Source organism: Periplaneta americana, chromosome 3, assembly GCF_040183065.1.
Source record: "Periplaneta americana isolate PAMFEO1 chromosome 3, P.americana_PAMFEO1_priV1, whole genome shotgun sequence".
Taxonomy (NCBI): domain Eukaryota; kingdom Metazoa; phylum Arthropoda; class Insecta; order Blattodea; family Blattidae; genus Periplaneta; species Periplaneta americana.
Window position 1 is genome coordinate 64694225 of NC_091119.1, and position 21042 is coordinate 64715266.

The following is a 21042-nucleotide window of genomic DNA, read 5'->3' on the forward strand; positions in this document are numbered from 1 at the left end:
CTACCACATATACTGTCCATTCAAGCAGCACATACCCTGTAGAGTCCTGCATAACTGGTTAAGAAAGATAGAAAAAGACAGATTGCTACTGAATGCCTGGCGCTATAGACAGTATGCGAAGCTCTTCCATCTCGCAGGGTAGTCCAATGTTCGGGTTAATGGATGTCCGAGTCTCACTTGGTTGGACAGCTCTGGGTCATGAAAGTCAGATAATATTGAGCCATCCAGGAGTTATGAGAATCGTTGCAAGAACGTGATTATCATCGTGTACCTTTCAAATGATATTTCCTCCTCTTTCCTCATTGATTGAAGCACGCATCATGAAACTACAATCATTAGACTTGAGAGTGCTTTTATTTTTGTTAATAACGTGTTATACCATGTATTGTGGGTCCCTATCACCACGGCATGGCTCGTCCTCAGGTTGCGGATAGAGGAGACGGCCTCCAGATATGGAGGGTAGCTGCGAATATATTGAATAAGCAGTCGTGGACAGCCGATAAGGGGTGGTCCTCCAGCTTGGGGGTTGGGCGAAGGGCTAACAACCCATTACCGTAAAAAACAGCTTGTTACGAAACCTAACAGTAAGCCTTGGAATGGGACTGATTCTCCGGCACGACCACAGCAAAGGAAAAAGGTTATACGATTTGGTACATGGAACGTAACTAGTCTTTATAGAACAGGAGGGGTAACATTAGTAGCAAAAGAACTAGCTAGATATAGAATAGACTTCGTGGAGTACAAGAGGTTAGTTTAGATGGGAATGGCATATCACAAATAGGCGATTACTTATTGTATTATGGGGAAGGAAACAATAATCACCAATTAGGAACAGGATTCTTTGTACATAAAAGAATAAAATCAGCAGTAAAAAAGGTCGAATTTATCAGTGACAGGTTATCGTATTTAGTACTTAAGGGTAGATGGTGCAATATCGTAATTATAAATGCTCACGCCCCTACAGAAGAGAAAGACGACGATATAAAGGATAGCTTCTATGAGGAATTGGAACATACTTTTGATCAGTTACCTAGATATCACATGAAAGTTTTATTGGGGGATTTCAATGCTAAAGTAGGACGGGAGGATATTTTTAGACCAACTATTGGAAAAGAGAGCCTGCACGTACGTAGTAATGACAATGGAGTTAGGTTAGTCAACTTTGCCACATCAAAAAATTTAATTGTCAAGAGTACAACATTCCCCCATAAGGATATACATAAATATACGTGGACTTCTCCAGACGGAATGACACATAACCAGATAGATCACATCTTGGTAGATAAAAGAAGGCACACTAGTATAGTAGACATTCGAACTTTCAGGGGGGTAGACTGTAATTCTGACCATTATTTGGTAATTGGAGAATTAAGAGAAAGACTATCAGTAGCCAAGCGAGTAGAGCAACAAGCTAATATTAGTAGATTCAATATTCTGAAATTAAGGGACGAGGAAACTAAGCAACGTTATCAGGTTGAAATTTCAAATAGGTTTGGCGCTTTAGCAACTGCTGACGAAGCTGAGGAAGAGTTAGATGTTAATAGCGTGTGGGACAAAATCCGAGATAATATCAAAATTGCGGCTGAGCAGAGCATAGGTTATCATGAAACTCAGAAAAAGAAACCATGATTTGATGAAGATTGTTCCATTGCAGTAGATAGAAGGAAACAGGCAAAATTGAAATTCTTACAGGATCCAATTGTGGAGAATAGAGATCATTATTTCAATGAAAGACGGGAAGCAAGTCGTACATTTAGGAATAAAAAGAGAGATTACTTGAAGGAAAAACTGAATGAGGTAGAAACAAATAGTAAGAATAAAAACATTCGAGATTTATATAAGGGTATAAAGGAATTTAAAAATGGATATCAGGCAAGGGTAAACGTGATCAAGGATGAGAATGATGACTTGCTTGCAGACTCTCATTCAATCCTGAACAGATGGAAAAACTATTTTGGGCAACTACTAAATATACATAGGCCAAATAGAAATGATCGGGACGAAATTGAAATACAAACTGCTGAGCCATTTATACCGGAACCCACACTTTCTGAAGTCGAAATTGCGATAGAAAATCTGAAAAAGTACAAGTCTCCAGGTATTGATCAAATTCCAGCAGAATTAATACAAGAGGGTGGAAGGGCAGTATCTAGCGAAATTTATAAACTTGTACTTGCAATTTGGGAAAAGGAAATTGTACCAGAACAATGGAAGGAGTTCATAATCGTACCTATTTTTAAGAAGGGGGACAAGACTAACTGTAGTAACTTTCGAGGAATATCACTTTTGTTGACGTCATACAAAATTTTGTCGAATATCCTTTTGAAAAGATTAACTCCATATGTAGATGAAATTATTGGGGACCATCAGTGTGGTTTTAGGCGTAATAGATCGACTATTGATCAGATTTTTTGTATTCGACAGATATTGGAGAAAAAATGGGAGTATAAGGGTACAGTGCATCAGTTATTCATAGATTTCAAAAAAGCGTATGACTCGGTTAAGAGAGAAGTTTTATATAATATTCTTATTGAATTTGGTATTCCCAAGAAACTAGTTCGATTAATTAAAATGTGTCTTAGTGAAACTTACAGCAGAGTCCGTATAGGCCATTTTCTATCTGATGCTTTTCCAATTCACTGCGGGCTAAAGCAGGGAGATGCACTATCACCTTTACTTTTTAACTTCGCTCTAGAATATGCCATTAGGAAAGTTTAGGATAACATAGAGGGTTTGGAATTGAACGGGTTACATCAACTTCTTGTCTATGCAGATGACGTGAATATGTTAGGAGAAAATCCACAAACAATTAGGGAAAACGCGGAAGTTCTTGTTGAAGCAAGTAGAGCGATAGGGTTGGAAGTAAATCCCGAAAAGACTAAGTATATGATTGTCTCGTGACCAGAATATTGTACGAAATAGAACTATAAAAATTGGAGATTTATCCTTCGAAGAGGTGGAAAAATTCAAATATCTTGGAGCAACAGTAACAAATCTAAATGACACTCGGGAGGAAATTAAACGCAGAATAAATATGGGAAATGCCTGTTATTATTCGGTTGAGAAGCTTTTGTCATCTAGTCTTCTGTCAAAAAGTCTGAAAGTTAGAATGGTTGTGAAACTTGGACTCTCACTTTGAGAGAGGAACAGAGATTAAGGGTGTTTGAGAATAGGGTTCTTAGGAAAATATTTGGGGCTAAGAGGGATGAAGTTACAGGATAATGGAGAAAGTTACACAACGCAGAGCTGCACGCATTGTATACTTCACCTGACACAATTAGGAACATAAAATCCAGACGTTTGAGATGGGCAGGACATGTAGCACGTATGGGCGAATCCAGAAATGCATATAGAGTGTTAGTTGGGAGGCCAGAGGGAAAAAGACCTTTGGGGAGGCGGAGACGTAGATGGGAAGATAATATTAAAATGGATTTGAGGGAGGTAGGATATGATGGTAGAGACTTGATTAATCTTGCTCAGGATTGGGACCAATGGCGGGCTTATGTAAGGGCGGCAATGAACCTACGGGTTCCTTAAAAGCCAGTAAGTAAGTAAGTAAGTAATAACGTGTTATATCCCTAAAAACGATTTATTAGAGAAATAATAACAGGCTGTATTTTGAGTTTAGAGTATGAACCTTACAGTAATAAGTGTGTACATATTTGCTCTTCTCGTTTGTAAGTAATTGTAATTTATTTTATTCTTGTATTTGTTTACATGTCAGATTTCATCTATGCATTACGTTTATTTCCTTTGTTGTTGCCGGTGTCCATTAGTTGATTTATATATTAGTTATGAAGATAAATGTACCAAAGTGTTCAATCAATTATAACCCTATTTCAAGCTAACTTACTTACTTATGGCTTTTAAGGAACCCGCAGGTTCATTGCTGCCCTCACATAAGCCCGCCATAGATCCCTATCCTGTGCAAGATGAATCCAGTCTCTATTATCATATCCCACCTCCCTCAAATTCATTTTAATATTATCCTCCCATATACATCTCAGTCTCCTCAAAGATCTTTTTCCCTCCGGCCTCCCAACTAGCACTCCATATGCATTTCTGGATTCGCCCATACGTGTTACATGTCCTGCCCATCTCAAATGTCTGGATTTAATGTTCCTAAGTATGTCAGGTGAAGAATACAATGCGTGCATCTGCGTTGTGTAACTTTCTCCATTCTCCTGTAATTTCATCCCTCTTAGCCCCAAATATTTTCCTAAGAATAACAGGCTCTTTTTTTTTTTTTAATTAGGAAAAGTAAATTTCCTTCAATTACTCCATTTGTGTAGTTAAAAAATGTCATCAGAGTTCCTGTATGGTGAAATGCTTGGTATTCTGTCGTCTCCTATCTGTGGCTCTGTCTAGCCAGGTGCAACTGCTTCAAGGCCAGATATCCAAGCGAATGTGCAACCTCGCCAGTTGATCTGTAACTGGTCAAATATAAACTGGTTGTAAGCGTTGTCCTGCAGCACTCGGAACCCTGCCCTTTCAAGCAGCATAATACTGTGTCATTTATGGATGTACAAAATTTCGAACTGCGCACTGATTCTCACAAAAAATAATAGGCCTAGTTGAATAGTTGTCATGACTTATGCTCCACCTTATTTTCAGTGAGAACGGCACACGAATCTTGATATATCCTCCTTTACTCCCTTCACCAAATATACTTCACTTAATTAATTTTATGTTGCAGTGAAAATGGTTTATGGTTGGTTTATTACTTACCCAGTTTGGCACCTTGGAGAGGAATGCTGGCGACCTTGCAACAGAACAATATTACAGGTTTTAGTAAAAAAGAATAATAAAAAAAAAATAAATAAAGAAGTGGACACACACACTAATGTATCATTTGATCATAGAGATAACGCATAAAAATGAGAGAAAAGTTCGTTCCATTTGCAAGAGCATTTCAAATGCTATAGCTTTAGATCTCTGAAAATTTCTGAATTTCAAGTGAAAAGAAAAACATTACACCATAAAAATCTTCACATACGTATCTCATAACATGTCCATACAATTGTTCTTAAAGATATAATGTCTTGTGCTTCTTTCTTACCTATAGGTGGCAGTCTAGTTTTTTGTGCCCATTCCTTCTTGTGAAGTAAGATCTAAAAAAAATTGAAATTAAAGTGGTAATTAAGTTATAGAAACGAATTAATATTTACAGCATCAACTCTTTCAGGGTCAATCTAGTTGGAAGTGATCATTATAGTAAAAAATAAATGTAATATACAGGAGGAAGAGGAAAAGCATGTGTATGCGAGAGAGAGAGAGAGGGGGGGGGGTTGAGAATGTGTATGTGTGTGTCTGTGTGTGTGAAAAAGGGAGAAAGAGCAAGTAGGTTCTTTTTTTCCCCTAAGACAAAGTAGGATCTTTTTTTTTTTCCTTTTACAGAGGAGGGGCTGAAAAAGGCTTGCACCGCAGCCTGAGGCTTATTGTGCTTACCAGTCCTCTTCTCTGAATGATATTTGTCACTATACAGTCGCATTCTTATACAGTGCGTTCGTAGCTCGGCCGGACCATTCCACTGCAGCCTTGGACTGGGTGAAGATAGGTGTGCCTGCTGCCAGAGTTACACCTAAACGACTGGCAAGTCATGGGTACAGAACACTAACTACTCTACTAACATTAGGCTTACCTGCATCATAACAGATGTTGAAAGTGATCTTCAACTCGAACACATTCCCTATATCTCTGAAAACAATTCTGGTTCACTCGCAAAAGTTGACTGATTGCCTGTATTTCTCTCGTGATGTTGTCCTTCAATTCTTGTAAGTGTGCGGATTTGATGCATACACGTTTCCCATAAATAAAAATCGCATGGAGATAGGTCAGAGGAACATGATGGCCACAATCCTCAACTAATTATTCTGTCACCGAACACACTTCGCAATTCATGCGTAGAATTTGCAGCGGTGTGCGCTGTAGCTGAATCCTGCTGAAACCAGCCATTCAATCATTTATTTCTTGTTAGTTGCAGAAAAAAATTATTTGAAATTGAAGTTACATAAACGTGTGAATCAACTGTTGTGTCGAAAAATATGGGACCAATAATTCTACTCACACTCACTGCACACCAAACCCCAACCTTTGCAGCGTGGTGAGGAACTTCATGAATAATATGGGGATTTTCGGTAGCCCAGTATCTATTGTTCTGAGTAGAAACGTGACCATGAAGATGAAACCACCCTTCATCAGTGAAGAACTTTAAAAGTGGGTCAACATCGCCATTATGAACGGACTGTACAAACGAATTGCATTAAATAACCCTATTTACAGGATCTTGTGATTGTAAAGCATGAACTACAGTTATCCTGTATAGCTTAAGTTTCAGAAGTTTAGTTGCCACAAAAGCTGACGTCTTGGAAATGTTAACCTCTTGTGCTAAACATCACAGTGATTTGCAGGGTGAGTGCTCTAACTGGGCCCCTACTTCATCAAGCTTCTCTCCTGTCAGTACACAGAGTTGTTGAACACGTTTCTTGCTCAAAAAAGATCCTGTATGTCTGACTTTATTGACAAGGTCATGAATAGTTGACCTGTGAGGAATTCGAACACCTACAAACCGATGTTCAAATTCTCTTCGATACCTTCTTGCAAAAGAGTATTTCACATATGCATCATAGAGAAAAATACGTTGTTCTAAAGTGTACTTATCCATTATTAATAGACACTTTATCACCACGAGACAACACAATTTTACTCACAACACGCGCACAGGCGTCTTTCCCTCACAACAGATCCAACTCAACTGACTGGCACGTCAGCAGTAGCTACAGCGCTACTCTGGCAGCAGGCAGGCCACCTCGGAACGATCCGGCTGAGCTATGAATGCACTGTACAAATACAGCACGCTATACCATAAACTTAACCTGGGCCGTGTTAATGATATGTGAATAAATGATGGTGAAAAGAGTCCGAGGTCCAATGCCGAAAGTTACCTAGCAATTCTGCTTCAATTGGTTGAGGGGGAACCACGGAGGATTTGAACCCAGGCCCATTCATTTCATGGTCAGACATGCTGTTACTCTACAGCGATGAATGTGAACAAGTAGTTAATGTCAGACTATGAGTGAGTAATTTTCAATATTTTATTTAACAATGCCTTCAACTGCAGAGATTATTCAACATCAAACTTCAATGTGAAGGAGAAATTGCCTGGAGATCTCCTATTTGGGACAGGGTTTTTTTATATGCCGTGAAACTACATTGAAGACCTCCCACCTTTACCTCCCTCTTTCAAAAGGAAATCATACTAAGGATATTATTACCCTTTAATATAAATAGGCCTCTGCTGGGTATGAGCCTGCAAATCCTTGGATCAAATAGCTAACATGGTGACTGCTCGAGAACTGAGGGTCACAGTAGTATGAGTGAGAGAGGCAGTGTGTGTTTACATGTAATTTTGCCAAAACGGAGATATTAAGAAGTTAAATTTTAATTTTCGGAACACGGAAAACACCAACATGGCAATAGTTCTAAATTTTCATTTTGCATATCAAAGTGCTGTCCTAGTTAGGAAAATAATAATAGATATGCGTAGAGATGGTATATTTTTGCAATCACAGCAAAAACGAAATGAGCCAAAATGCTGTCAAACAAAACCTGCTGTTTGTTTATGGCGATCATCGCTGGTGATTGTAGACTGGAGTTGCTAGTAGTTAAAATGAATGTGGACGGTTTCTCTATAGTGATGATCGCCAACATAGATCGTTAGACGCGATGCAGATTGCTGGAGGTTGCTTCTGAAGCAAATTCAGAATTCACATCACCACACACATATTCAATAATATATATTTACAGGAGGCCATGTAGAAATATTAAATCGAGTTGTGGCAGCAAAACAAATGAGAATTGACAGCGATGTATGCTGATAAAGAAACCACTTCTTGGCAATCATCACCAGCATTTATAATCGCCAGCGATGTACATCCGATGATGATCACTACTGTAAACAAACTGTAGCTTAAGTAATTTTATGTTTAAAAGCATGTTAATTATATTACTGTAGTTTTTCATCCGCAATAAAATGCGAAATTGAGTACAAAATACGAAATGTACATGTTTCTTGATGCTTTATGTTAGATTGTTAGTTTAAAAAAATTGTCTGTTACATCATGTAATTTGTCATTGCTCCATACATGTCGATGCATGCCTCATTTTCCAGCACAAACATAAGACCAATCAGAGGTTGAGGTGTGGAAAGATTTTGCAGTATGTCTGTTAATATGTAGAGTTTTCTTGTATGAAATGGGGATTACAGCTTTGGCATGTCGATCATAGTTGGGGAAGCTTGAGTAACAAAGTCAAATATCTATCATTGAATAAAAAAAAACACTTGTTTACTCTTCATGTACTCAAAATCTGTGCTTCATTGGCTGGTCATGATAATTAATATCTTTGAAAAATATTGGAGTGCAAGAGGTCAAATGACTTTCTTGTCAAACGCCTGGCATTAGAAAACAACAACTCTTCATGTACTAGCACATTTACTCCATAACAGGTCATGTTTACTTACCTGATGGTCTGGAGAATACGTGTTGGGATGAAATGGCCACAAAACTGGCACAACAAACCAATAGTCATTTCCTCTTCTTGGGCTCCATTCTTTTGTTGGTTATTTAAGCCATCATCTGAAATAATACATTTACATCAAAACTCTTTTTACAGTCATAGTTCATAGTATCCTCAGATATATATATATATATATATATATATATATTCTGTCTATTAGCAGCATGGGGACTGCCCTCTTACATAGGCCATTCAGGTAGGCCCATTGTTTTACCCAAAATGGAATAGTGTGCACACCCTAAAGACCACTGCCTAGAGCCTAGCTGGACCCCTGTGGTCCAGAACAGCCAAGAACCGAGCAGAATGGAGATCGCTACAGTTTGCAAGTATTGAGTGAGAGTGCAAGTGTACACACACGAACGATGAACATTGGATGAGGAAATCTTAAATTTCTATGAAAATACTCTTTACTGGAACTTAGAAAAACTCTCATAAATAGAGTAAAGATTGACAAATGTAATGGTAATATCAAATAATATTTTATTTCACAATTAATGCAACAATGTCTTGTTAAATATTTAGGATCAAATATGCCACTTATTGGCACCCTTTTGCCAGTACTTGCCACCTTTTTTTGCTAGTTATTGCCACCCTCTGTAAAAAGGTGCATTTTAATTTATAAGTCTCATTTCTTAGATATAATCATACTAAATTACATTATAGTAATATGACATGTAATAATAATGAAATTATTGAAATTGTAAGGCTATTATTGAAATGAAGTTTCAGCTACTCTGGGTCAGAAAAAAAATGTCTCGTCCCCAGAAACATTATTACTGTCTGTAACTGGCAATGAAATAGATCTTCGTCGAAATCGTCTGAAATATGTTTTCTTTGATGATCCGGTATGTATCGACTATGATATTCTCACAACTATATCAATGTGAAAACATGTTCAAAAGTTGTAAATAAACTATTTAGAATTCTAATAAGAAATTAATTTGAAGAAAATAATTTATCTATGCAATAATGCAGAATAAATATTCTTGCATGTGTTGCATTCATAGTCCTTTTTGGTTGAAGAAACAGCTCTTGTGTATTTGAAAAATATCCGAATATTTCGTTCCTCTTGTCTGCTTGTAGATGGCACAGAGAATACTGTGTGTACGCTCTGTGTTTTTGTGGTGCCCTTTTCTAATCTTTGTTCACTTTTGAAATTTTTCGTCCGGTTTCTGCTGATTTTTTTCAAGCTTTTTCTTTTCTCTTTCCAGTTTACGATTCTCCTTTTGTTTCAAAGCATCTTCCTTTCGTTTCTCCTTCTGGTCATGCAGTTCTCTCCATTTCCCAGATGTTAGTACAAATGGTACTCTCTTTATCTTCTTCTTTGCCTTTCGTTTTGGTGTTTCCAGCCACAATAATATTTCACACATGTTTTCTTTAGTGATCATAAATTAACAGATTAATTTATAATCTCATTTTGTTTCTCCTCAATGTGGGAGATAGAATTTAGCTGAGGAACAGTTTCATTTACACATTGTTGATCATGATTCATTTCGTCATTGACAAGGGTGGAAGTTCTGTTATCATAAGCTTGGTTCTCAGGACTATTTACTGTTAGAGGCCTGTTATCACAGGTTTCGCCCTCATTACGTCATTTTTGGAACAAAGCATAAAGTTTGTATCATCTCCATTGAAGATATGATAAGGATATGACAGAATGTTATACATATCTTCTTCCTCATTGAGAAGATCTTCCACAACAATGAACCATCCTCTTATTTCTTATTGACTCACGCATGCACTTGCCTCAGTGACACCTTCAGGAGTCCTGATGAAAACTACAGGGTGGCTCTTTAAGAAGGAGTTGTATCATTTGTCCCCAGGAGTATCATCCTTAAAAGGATTTGGGTGATCGTTTCCTTGAAATTCCTTCACACTTCACACAGCTCTGAAGATCTTTACACTTTGGAAATTCCTTATGGCACATTCCATTCGAAGATCCACCTAGGAAGACAGGAGTGACATAGAAATATATTTTTGAAAATGTCCTGTTTAAAATTAAAAAAATCTAGCACGAAGAAAATAATGATCAGAAACTAAATCCGAATGCTTTAATTAAAAATTTTCACAAATCCACAATGTCAAAGACCTCGATGACTAAATTTATATAGGCCCAATTGCATTGATAACTCACCTAACGAGAATGATTTCCTCTTCACTGTTAAGAATAGGAACTCGACAACAAGGTGTTTTCATAACGTTTTGATATATCTGTAGGTACACCAAATCGTTTGGTTGCAGCTTTAAATGACATCCCATGCTTTATAAATTGCAGTGCTTCTTTTAAAGTCTCCTCACTGTACCTATGTCTTTTTTGTGTGGTGCCATGTTGTCCACTGTGCGCTTTTATTTTCACATTAGAAACTAGCAGTAAGCTATTATTCAGTCTATGAATATAAAAACATGTAGGTAAACATAGGCGTAACACCAGTTGTTGGCACAAAGTTTTCCAGTTATTGGTACCAGTGCCAATGATTGGATAGAGAAGTTGTTTTTTAAAAATAGAGCTATTATAAGAAATGCAGGACTAATTTGAGAATATTTGGTCTAAAAATAACGATTTCACTCATAAACCCGGTTATTGGCACTACATGCCAACAACTGGAAAATGCGAGTTTTGACACACAATTTATTGGCACCCCCTTCTCGCACGTAAAATTGCAAGTTACACAAACCACAATATATCATACTTCTTAGGAGGCTAAGCATAAGTTATGCACCTATCCGGACAAATTTAAAAAAAGATTACAGTAATAGTTATTAAGGTACAAAGAATTCTCTGCTCTTAACTTACCCCTAAGAAATGGCCAGAATAGAAGAGATATTTTACAACACTTCCATCCGCAAGCGATATCCGCCAAACAGTGAGCAAGATATTTTTAAATTAAATTGCAGAAGAACAATGAAGTAACTGGCTAACGAAATTCGTAAGAAAGAGGTGTGCAAATTATTGCATTTCCTTAATATTGAAGCTTTAATTAAGGGGTGACAACAATTGGCGTGGTGCCAACAATAGGACAGTTTACCCTACTTGTCCTAAATGTGGAGAAAATCATCTAGAGGTGGAATGCCAGTCTCTCAGTCAAATGCCGTAATTGCAAAAGTCCACACGTGGCAATGGATCAAAATGTCCAGTGAAAAAAAATGGAACAAAATATCATAGATAAAATTAATGATAGTAATCTATCCAGATTTGAAGCCATACAAATTCTTATGGGGCAGACGTCATATGCATTGACAGTGATTAAGAACATGGAGAACGACAGATACGCTAGACTTCAGAACACACACTCGACAATTCAATCTCAGATTAGACAACCCTCACATATAACTCCCAACAATTACCTATATCTCAAGGGAACATGCTAGATAGCCTCAAATCACCGACTCATTGTTTTATATTATATTACAAAGTCGAATCGTAAATTTAAAAAGTTAACTGTAAACTTAAATTTACAACTTAATCACAATCTTCTTATTCACAGGGTTACACAACTCTTTATCACGGTTTAATTAAGTTACTGTCTGTATTCGATTATTTTTATCAACTTATCAAAAAGATTGTCAGATCTCTAATTTTTTTGTCATTTTATATCATTGTTGTGAACAGACATACATCACAATTCATATAAGGGAGAATTTGATATTTTATTGTAATTCAAGATTTTTAAAAATTTGGCACCCTGATTGTTGGTGCCAGATTTTATTTCGTCCGTCAGATTTTCAAGATTGTGTGTGTTATGTGCAGCAATATCAGTTATGCAAGTGGTTTTTAGTTTTCCTTATCCATAAATGTTATGTCCAGGTGCATGTGTCATGTATCTGTACTTGTACTTAACTTCCAGTATAGGGGTTCTTTTTTATCGTTTTTCAAAATATTTATAGTGAGCAGATATGTCTTGCAAGTTTTTGGTATTATAATCCATCCATGCCAATTAAATCAAGTCTTTCTATCTGATGCAGTCTTAAGTTAATAAATATAGCATGACTTCAGGTATTTTTCCGCTTATTCTACATTGACTTTTTATTGCAGATTCATTCACTATATATTTTTGGAATCTTGGTGGGCACAATATGATCCTAATTTGGATAATGAAACTGCCCAGTTCATATTCATTGCAGCCATGTTAACATTTATTTTTACTTAATTTGTTAGAATACCTGCTGTGATGAGTTTTATTTGTCCAAAGAGTCTTTTTTATGTCTGAAGTCATGAATTGAGTTCATTAGAATACTTGCTGTGAAGGGTTTCATTTGTCGAAAGAGTCTTCTTTATGTCTAAAGTATGAAACTTGTCTGTTTTAGAAAATTGTGCAAATCGAGTGAAGTATAACCTCCATCTGCCTTCACTATGATTGAGTAAAGCATCATCTTTAAATTATGATTGGAGATTTTTCAGTAGTTTGTTGCGAGTTTGTTGAAATCCATTAATCCTCTTCCACTTTACTAGCCATTATGGGAAAAACACACACACAGACACAACTCTCTCTCTCTCTCTCTCATTTTTATTTAGTATGTTATTTTGCGACGCTTTATCAACATCTCAGGTTATTTAGCATCTGAATGAAATGAAGGTGATAATGCCGGTGAAATGAGTCCAGGGTCCAGCACCAAAAGTTACCCAGCATTTGCTGATATTGGGTTGAGAGAAAACCCCAGGAAAAACCTCAACTAGGTAACTTGCCCTGACCAGGAATCAAACCCGGGCCACTTGGTTTCATGGCCAGATGCGCTAAACGTTACTCCACAGGTGTGTACTTATAAATATATATAATATAGACAAACATACGCATTATTATTATTATTATTATTATTATTATTATATATTATTATCATCATCATCATCACCATCGTCTTGAACTGTACATAGAATTGAGGCTTTTGTAATGAGATGAAATAAAATATTTTGAAGTTTTATGTAATAATTTTAAGCTTTATCTTGCTGGAAACATGAACCCACAGTATAATGTTCTCAGACGTGTTGATATCGAAAGATCTGTGACGAAAAAGAATAAGACTGAATATTTTACAAAAGAAGAAAGCCCGGGATATAGAAGTTGTTAAAAATTACTCCGATATGAAGACAAAAAGATGGCAATACAAAATTAGTTAGTTTCGATAGCCTTTATGACAGTGGTGCATTACCTCTGACTTATTTTCTTCTGTTTTGAAGCTCTTTACATTTGACAATACCTCAGATCTTATTTCTTCATGTCTTTTGAAGAGGTTCATTTGCGTAAATAATTTGAAACTCTTTCTGAAATTGAGGACAACCACACAATAATTATTTTTCACTTCACTGTACTCAGAATAATATTCCGTCCTATACTTTAACTGAGTTTCGCCTATTGAATCGTGAGTTCCAGAATGTTGTTTGTTATTGTCTTTACATACGAAAATCCAACAAGTTGAATTCCAGTGCATGCTATGAAGCTCTCGTAATCATGATAACAAAGTCGATACTAATGACATCATTATTATTTTTTTTTTCTCGCTGTTATTTATACTTGCTTTAACATCTTTGGTCATATTGCGAGTTAATCTTTTAGATGAAATCCGAAAGCCTGTGTACTGTTGTTGAGATTGGTTCTATTGTTGTGACCTAGATGGCGACTGTATATGCATTACTGTTTTGTTTGAATATGATTTCGGTGGTGAATGAGGCCGATGATATTCAGGGATGTTGTGGCCTGAATTTCTTGGCATTTGCCTTACGGTTGAAGGAAAACCCTGAAAAACCTCAACCAGGAAATTCAACCCGATCGGGAATCGAACCTAAGCCCTCTGCATAAGAGACCAGCATGCTGCGCGATTTTGCATCCTTTTCGAGATAAAAATTGTTTAATATAAAAAAGATTTCATACCATATTTTGGGAAAGTCATTGATTGAATTCCCAATATGCTTAGTCAATTTAAGAGAGCCATGTATTATGACAATAAATGACTAAAAGGATTTCAGTTTTGTCCTTTACATATACAGAAATTTGATCCAAACAAATGTAACATTTTAAAATTCCTTTTCAGAACGAAAAGTTACATTTGTTAGGGGTCAAATTTCTGCACATTTAAAGGACAAAAATAAAATTCTTTCAATCATTTATTATCATAACAAAGTGCTCTCTTAAAATAACTGAGTATATTGGGGATTGCATATACGGAATGTAATGGAACAAGAAGAAACATTAGTGAAACGATTAGAAAAGAGAACGTTGCAATGGTATGACCATGTTCAAAGAATGCCAGAGGATAGATGGCCCGAACAGATCCTGTCATCGTCTCCATATGGGAGGAAGAAAAGGCAAAGACGTCGCAGTACCTGGAGATGTGGAGTAGCCAGGGTAATGTAGGAGCAGAATTTGAAAGAAGGCGACTGGCAGGACAGAAGACTTTGGAGGAAGGCCGGATTGCTAAAAAGCTGGACAAAAGTCATTTTTCGAACTTCATATTAAAAACATAAAATTACCTCAGTAATAATCCTCAATAGTCATTCTGATAAGACCAAATGTTTTTCGAAGAATACTTCAAAGTTTCTGGCCAATACTTACGAGCAAAAGTGACACAAATCTTTCAGGATTAATACTGCATTTTTATAAGTGATTTCTGAGCATTGTGTCCGACTTAATTATGCAAAGTAAAATTCTAAGTATATTTTTTGTGAATGTGTTACGGTCATATGTATTAGGCACAATTACAGTTTTTATTATTTTTTGTTTCTAAGTACTGATAATAAATCAAGTTTCTATTGCTCGTGTTTTGAGGAAAAAACAAAATTATTTTAGAGAAAAAAAAATGCGCAGAAGTGTACACCGTGAAACTTACATATGTATATTGGTAGACATTTATAAGTTTGTCACTGAAGGTTTCATCTGCAACACCCCGCAACACTGTGAATTATGACCTCTGAATCATATCCATGCGCCTGATCCGGCAACACATCGCGCCATACGCACTTACCGAGAGTTATGTTTGATTACTTAAAGACTGAGGAGTGATTTGTTGGAAGTAAACAACAATGGCCCTTGATTTTTTCCATATCCAGAGAACTTTTGTTGGTTTCAGGTCATTGTATAATGTGTGCATAGTGTAATGTGTAAAAATGAATTTTTTTGTGTTAATTGCAAAGAAATTTACGCGAAAATTAAAGAAAAGAGTAATAAGACTCTTGTGTAACATGAAGAATATGTTGTGCAGTATATAAAGAACAAACGTGAATTAAATTTGGAGTCATAGCACAAAGTCACTAGAAAGTGTAATAAGAATGTGGTTTTATCTTCAATATTATCAGCGTTAGAGCAAAATTAGTCACCACAGCGAAACCATGTATCTCCTTAAAAATTCAGACTGATTATAACAAGAAATTTAGTTACCATTTACAGTTTTCTACTTCTTCTTATTCTTCTAAAAATTGTTATCAATGATATTAAGTATAGAAATTTTTCAAAATGTCAATACTGTATCCCATCCAAGTACATGAAATTGTTCTTTATGGTTCAGCAATTGTACAGGCAACTCAGTTATTTTACCGGTTGCAGGATTATTAGAAGATTCCACTGAGCCTAGAAACTAAGATGTGACAAAATTTCGAGAAAGTGTTATTCAAAGAATTTCAAAACGAGACGACAATTTAGACCTCTTTAGCAGGTTAATGTTGACTTCTGATTCATTAATTTCCAGTTTGAATAAACTACCAAAGGGAAATAAAAATTAATTATATCTTCAGAAGTGCTTGATCTTTTGGTAATGTCCGAAGAAGAGAAGGGGGAAGAAGACGAATTTGAAACTTCAGCTTGTCGGGACGAGTGACAGGCTGGATATCTAAGTTCCTATTGAAATTCTTTACTTCATCACGTAAGAATATTTTATCTACCTTTTTAAAATCCGAATCACTCTTGGTGTTTGAATTGCGACCTTCAAACAGTTCTGTATTTCAACTTGTCTGCATTTACAATAATGAAACCACCTACTCAGTGCATCCAAGACACACTTCACAGATCAAAATGCATACTTTATTTCAGCTTAGCCATAAACTTCTACAAATGTAGATATTCTAAAATAATTTAGCACAATAATGCAATGGAATTTTCAAGTGTGCAAGTTCATACAAGTTATATTACCACTAGTATTAAATGGTAAGTAACATTTTGGATACCCCTACAAACTACGAAAATATTAACGGATTATTTATCCATCTTGAGTCTTACGTACACTACTTTTAACACTTAATTACAAAAGGTTGATATATGGGCAACAACATCGTAAGGAAGAGAAAACAAAAACTTAACAAACACAAAATACAACACAAACACAAGAACACAAGACATACATCACACTAACATACGAAAACAAAAGCACACATAAGATCACATCTTCATTCAGAATACAGAAATACAACATAGCATACAGAACAGAAAACACACTACAAACACACCTCAACACAAACAAATAAATACAACCATACACGCGTATACAAACTCACATGTAATAGTTGCGACAAGTTCTACATTGGACAGACAGGCAGATCATTCCAAACACGTTACAAAGAACACATTAAAGCAATAACCAGAGGACACAATACATCTACATATGCCGAACACATAACTAATGCTAACCATATATATAATAACATAAATACAGACATGGAAATCCTACACATCCAACTCAAAAACTCAACACACTAGAACAATATGAAATATACAGACACATTAAAACACACCCTAATCAAATTCTCAACACACAGATCAATTTCAGAACACATTCACTATTTGACTCCACATTACAACACATAAACACACCCTTACAACAGGCAGCGATATCAAGATGACACTATGATCCAGTAGACTCTGACGATGGTGTATACACCGAAATAGTGTAAGCCACACGTGCTTAAATAATTAACACTAGTAAATTGCCCATATATCAACCTTTCGGATTATGTATGTTATTAAATGAAAGAATGTACTCACCCACAAAAAAAAATCCTTAATTGAATTTCGATTATAATTTATACAGGTTACTTATAATTTTAAACTTTTAGATTACATAACTTATGTAAAACTTTTCAACCTATATATTAGGGATTGCTGATGAAATCGTGTACATAAAATGACTATAATTGTTGCATTTATCGAGTTTTGCAATAAAATAACAGGAGTGTGATAAAAATACCTAATTTGGCCCTTATTACTGAATGCATAATTATCTCACCCCTGAAGAGGGGTAGTTAATCATTTCCAAATGTCATTAAAATTTGCACACGTTAGATACATGTTATTAGTAATAGGTGTACCAAATTTCGAGTTCATATGACAACTAGAAAAAGAGTTATTACTTTTGTCCGGGTTTTAAGTGATTCGGACCACTGTGGGACACCTTTAAAAGATTCAATAAATGGCAATGGCAATAAATGGGGATTCAATAAATGGCATTCCCAAAATATGCTATGAAATGTTTCATATAAAAGAATTTTTATCTCAAAAAGGAAGCAAAACCGACCAAAATTGTATTAAACCTTTTTGTTTCAAATATCTCAAAGAATAACCACCTGAAATTAATGACATTACTAATGGTTCACCCTGTATATGTAGCATGGAAATTAACCAAATTAACTTTTATTCTATCCCTCTTTATGGACAATTGAGGGGCTTAGAACAAAAAGCAGGTAAGTGACGGAAACCTAGTTTTGAGGAAATTACAGTTAAAGTTCTACTTACTTACAAATGGCTTTTAAGGAACCCGAAGGTTCATTGCCGCCCTCACATAAGCCCGCCATCGGTCCCTATCCTGTGCAAGATTAATCCAGTCTCTATCATCATATCCCACCTCCCTCAAATCCATTTTAATATTATCCTCCCATCTATGTCTCGGGTCGACCTGGTTGGCAAGTAGGTATAGTGCTGGCCTTCTATGCCCAAGGTTGCGGGTTCAATCCCGGGCCAGGTCGATGGCATTTAAGTGTGCTTAAATGCGACAGGCTCATGTCAGTAGATTTACTGGCATGTAAAAGAACTTCTGCGGGACAAAATACCGGCACATCCGGCGACGCTGATATAACCTCTGCAGTTGCGAGCGTCGTTAAATAAAACATAACATAACAACATAACATCTATGTCTCGGCCTCCCCAAAGGTCTTTTTCCCTCCGGTCTCCCAACTAACACTCTATATGCATTTCTGGATTCGCCCATATGTGCTACATGCCCTGTCCATCTCAAACGTCTGGATTTAATGTTCCTAATTATGGCAGGTGAAGAATACAATGCATGCAGTTCTGCATTGTGTAACTTTCTCCATTCTCCTGTAACTTCATCCCGCTTAGCCCCAAATATTTTCCTAAGCACCTTATTCTCAAACACCCTTAACCTATGTTCCTCTCTCAGAGTGAGAGTCCAAGTTTCACAACCATACAGAACAACCGGTAATATAACTGTTTTATAAATTCTAACTTTCAGATTTTTTGATAGCAGACTAGATGATAAAAGCTTCTCAACCAAATAATAACACGCATTTCCCATATTTATTCTGCATTTAATTTCCTCCCGAGTGTCATTTATATTTGTTACTGTTGCTCCAAGATATTTGAATTTTTCCACCCCTTCGAGGGATAAATCTCCAATTTTTATATTTCCATTTCGTACAATATTTTGGTCACGAGACATAATCATATACTTTGTCTTTTCGGGATTTACTTCCAAACCGATCGCTTTACTTGCTTCCAGTAAAATTCCCGTGTTTTCCCTAATTGTTTGTGGATTTTCTCCTAACATATTCACGTCATCCGCATAGACAAGAAGCTGCTGTAACCCGTTCAATTCCAAACCCTGCCTGTTATCCTGACCTTTCCTAATGGCATAATCTAAAGCGAAGTTAAAAAGTAAAGGCGATAGTGCATCTCCCTGCTTTAGCCCGCAGTGAATTGGAAAAGCATCAGATAGAAACTGACCTATACGGACTCTGCTGTATGTTTCACTGAGACACATTTTAATTAATCGAACTAGTTTCTTGGGAATACCAAATTCAATAAGACTATCATATAATACTTCCCTCTTAAGCGAGTCATATGCTTTTTTGAAATCTATGAATAACTGATGTACTGTACCCTTATACTCCCATTTTTTCTCCATTATCTGTCGAATACAAAAAATCTGATCAATAGTCGATCTATTATGCCTAAAACCGCACTGACGATCCCCAATAATTTCATCTACGTACGGAGCGAATCTTCTCAAAAGGATATTGGACAACATTTTGTACGACGTCAACAAAAGTGATATTCCTCGAAAGTTAGCACAGTTGGTTTTGTACATGCAATGAAATATTATACACTAGTTTGGTGAAATGATGCCCATATAGCACCACTGCACAGTGTAATCACTTACCTAATTTTTTTTAATAATGTCATTTACCTGCTTTTTGTTCTAAGCCCCTCAATTAATATATCCAATAAGAATTGCATTATGTGAACACCAAATGCAGACCTAAAACAAATAGTCGGTCCCAGAAATGTGAATATAGGGTGATTCACGAGAATTTACCATTCCTTACGGAGTTTATTTCCGAAGACATTCTGAGCAAAAAATGTCATATAAACATTTGTCCTAATCTCAATAATTTCAGAGTTACACTAATTTGAAATTGTTTGTAAAATACCATTATTGTTGAGTTTTAAGGGTAAAAGAATATTACAGATAAAGAATGAACTATTCATGAGTAACATTTCTTTAATTAGCTAATATTCGGAAGCTAAAAATGTGTTGTGAATTCCATAGTTGCTTCGTACAGATTGTTTTTTTTCGATTTTTAACTACAAAATTACATTTTCTTACGCATTTATTACAACAATTGTTACAAATCACGCCACTCTTGTAAATTCTTTAAGACTGTACATTAAGATGCGTAATTAAACTGTAAAGAATCAAGTTCCTAAAGTCGTATGATTTGTAACAATTTTTGTGATAAGTGCGTAAGAAAGATGTCATTTTTAGTTAAAAATTGAAAAAATAAAATCTGTGCAAAGCAATTGACAACACATTTTAAGCTTCAGAACACTAGTCATTTAAAGAAATGATACTTCTGAATAGTTCATTCTCTATTTGTAATATTTTTTTACCCTTAAAACTAAAGAAATAAGATATTTTACAAACAACTTCATATTTTGTGTAACTTTGAAAATATTGGGATTAGGACACATGTTTCTATATGACATTTTTAGTTTATAATGTCTTCAGAAATAAGCTCTGTAAGTGACGGTATATCCTCGTGAATCATCCTATATATGTAGTCTTCAGATTAATCTTTCATTTCAAACTTGAAAGTATATTCCATGACTCAGATATTGTGCATCTACAGGAACCAAATTACTGACAGGAGGAATCAGATTCCAGTCATTCTGGCAGAGGTTATTGCCTCTCCTAGCAATTCACTCTATAATCAATCTCTTTGAAAAATAATTAAGAATCAACTCCTCTCAC

General features: G+C 35.9%; 1 protein-coding gene across 3 annotated transcripts in view; it reads right to left on the reverse strand.

The window, feature by feature from the left end:
• The window catches only part of LOC138696106 (uncharacterized), an 88705-nt gene that overhangs the window by 19269 nt on the left and 48394 nt on the right, over positions 1–21042 (reverse strand). For 2 of the 3 annotated variants that reach the window (XM_069820653.1, XM_069820650.1), the window contains 3 exons: positions 8522–8636; positions 5060–5111; positions 4729–4762 (listed from right to left, as the gene is read on the reverse strand). Coding sequence is in view for 1 of the 3 variants with exons in the window: in XM_069820649.1 (XP_069676750.1) it covers positions 4729–4762; positions 8522–8636 (149 nt within the window). In the remaining 2 variants the exon portion in view is untranslated. The remainder of the gene's footprint in view (positions 1–4728; positions 4763–5059; positions 5112–8521; positions 8637–21042) is intronic. The other variant, XM_069820649.1, reaches the window with a different exon arrangement.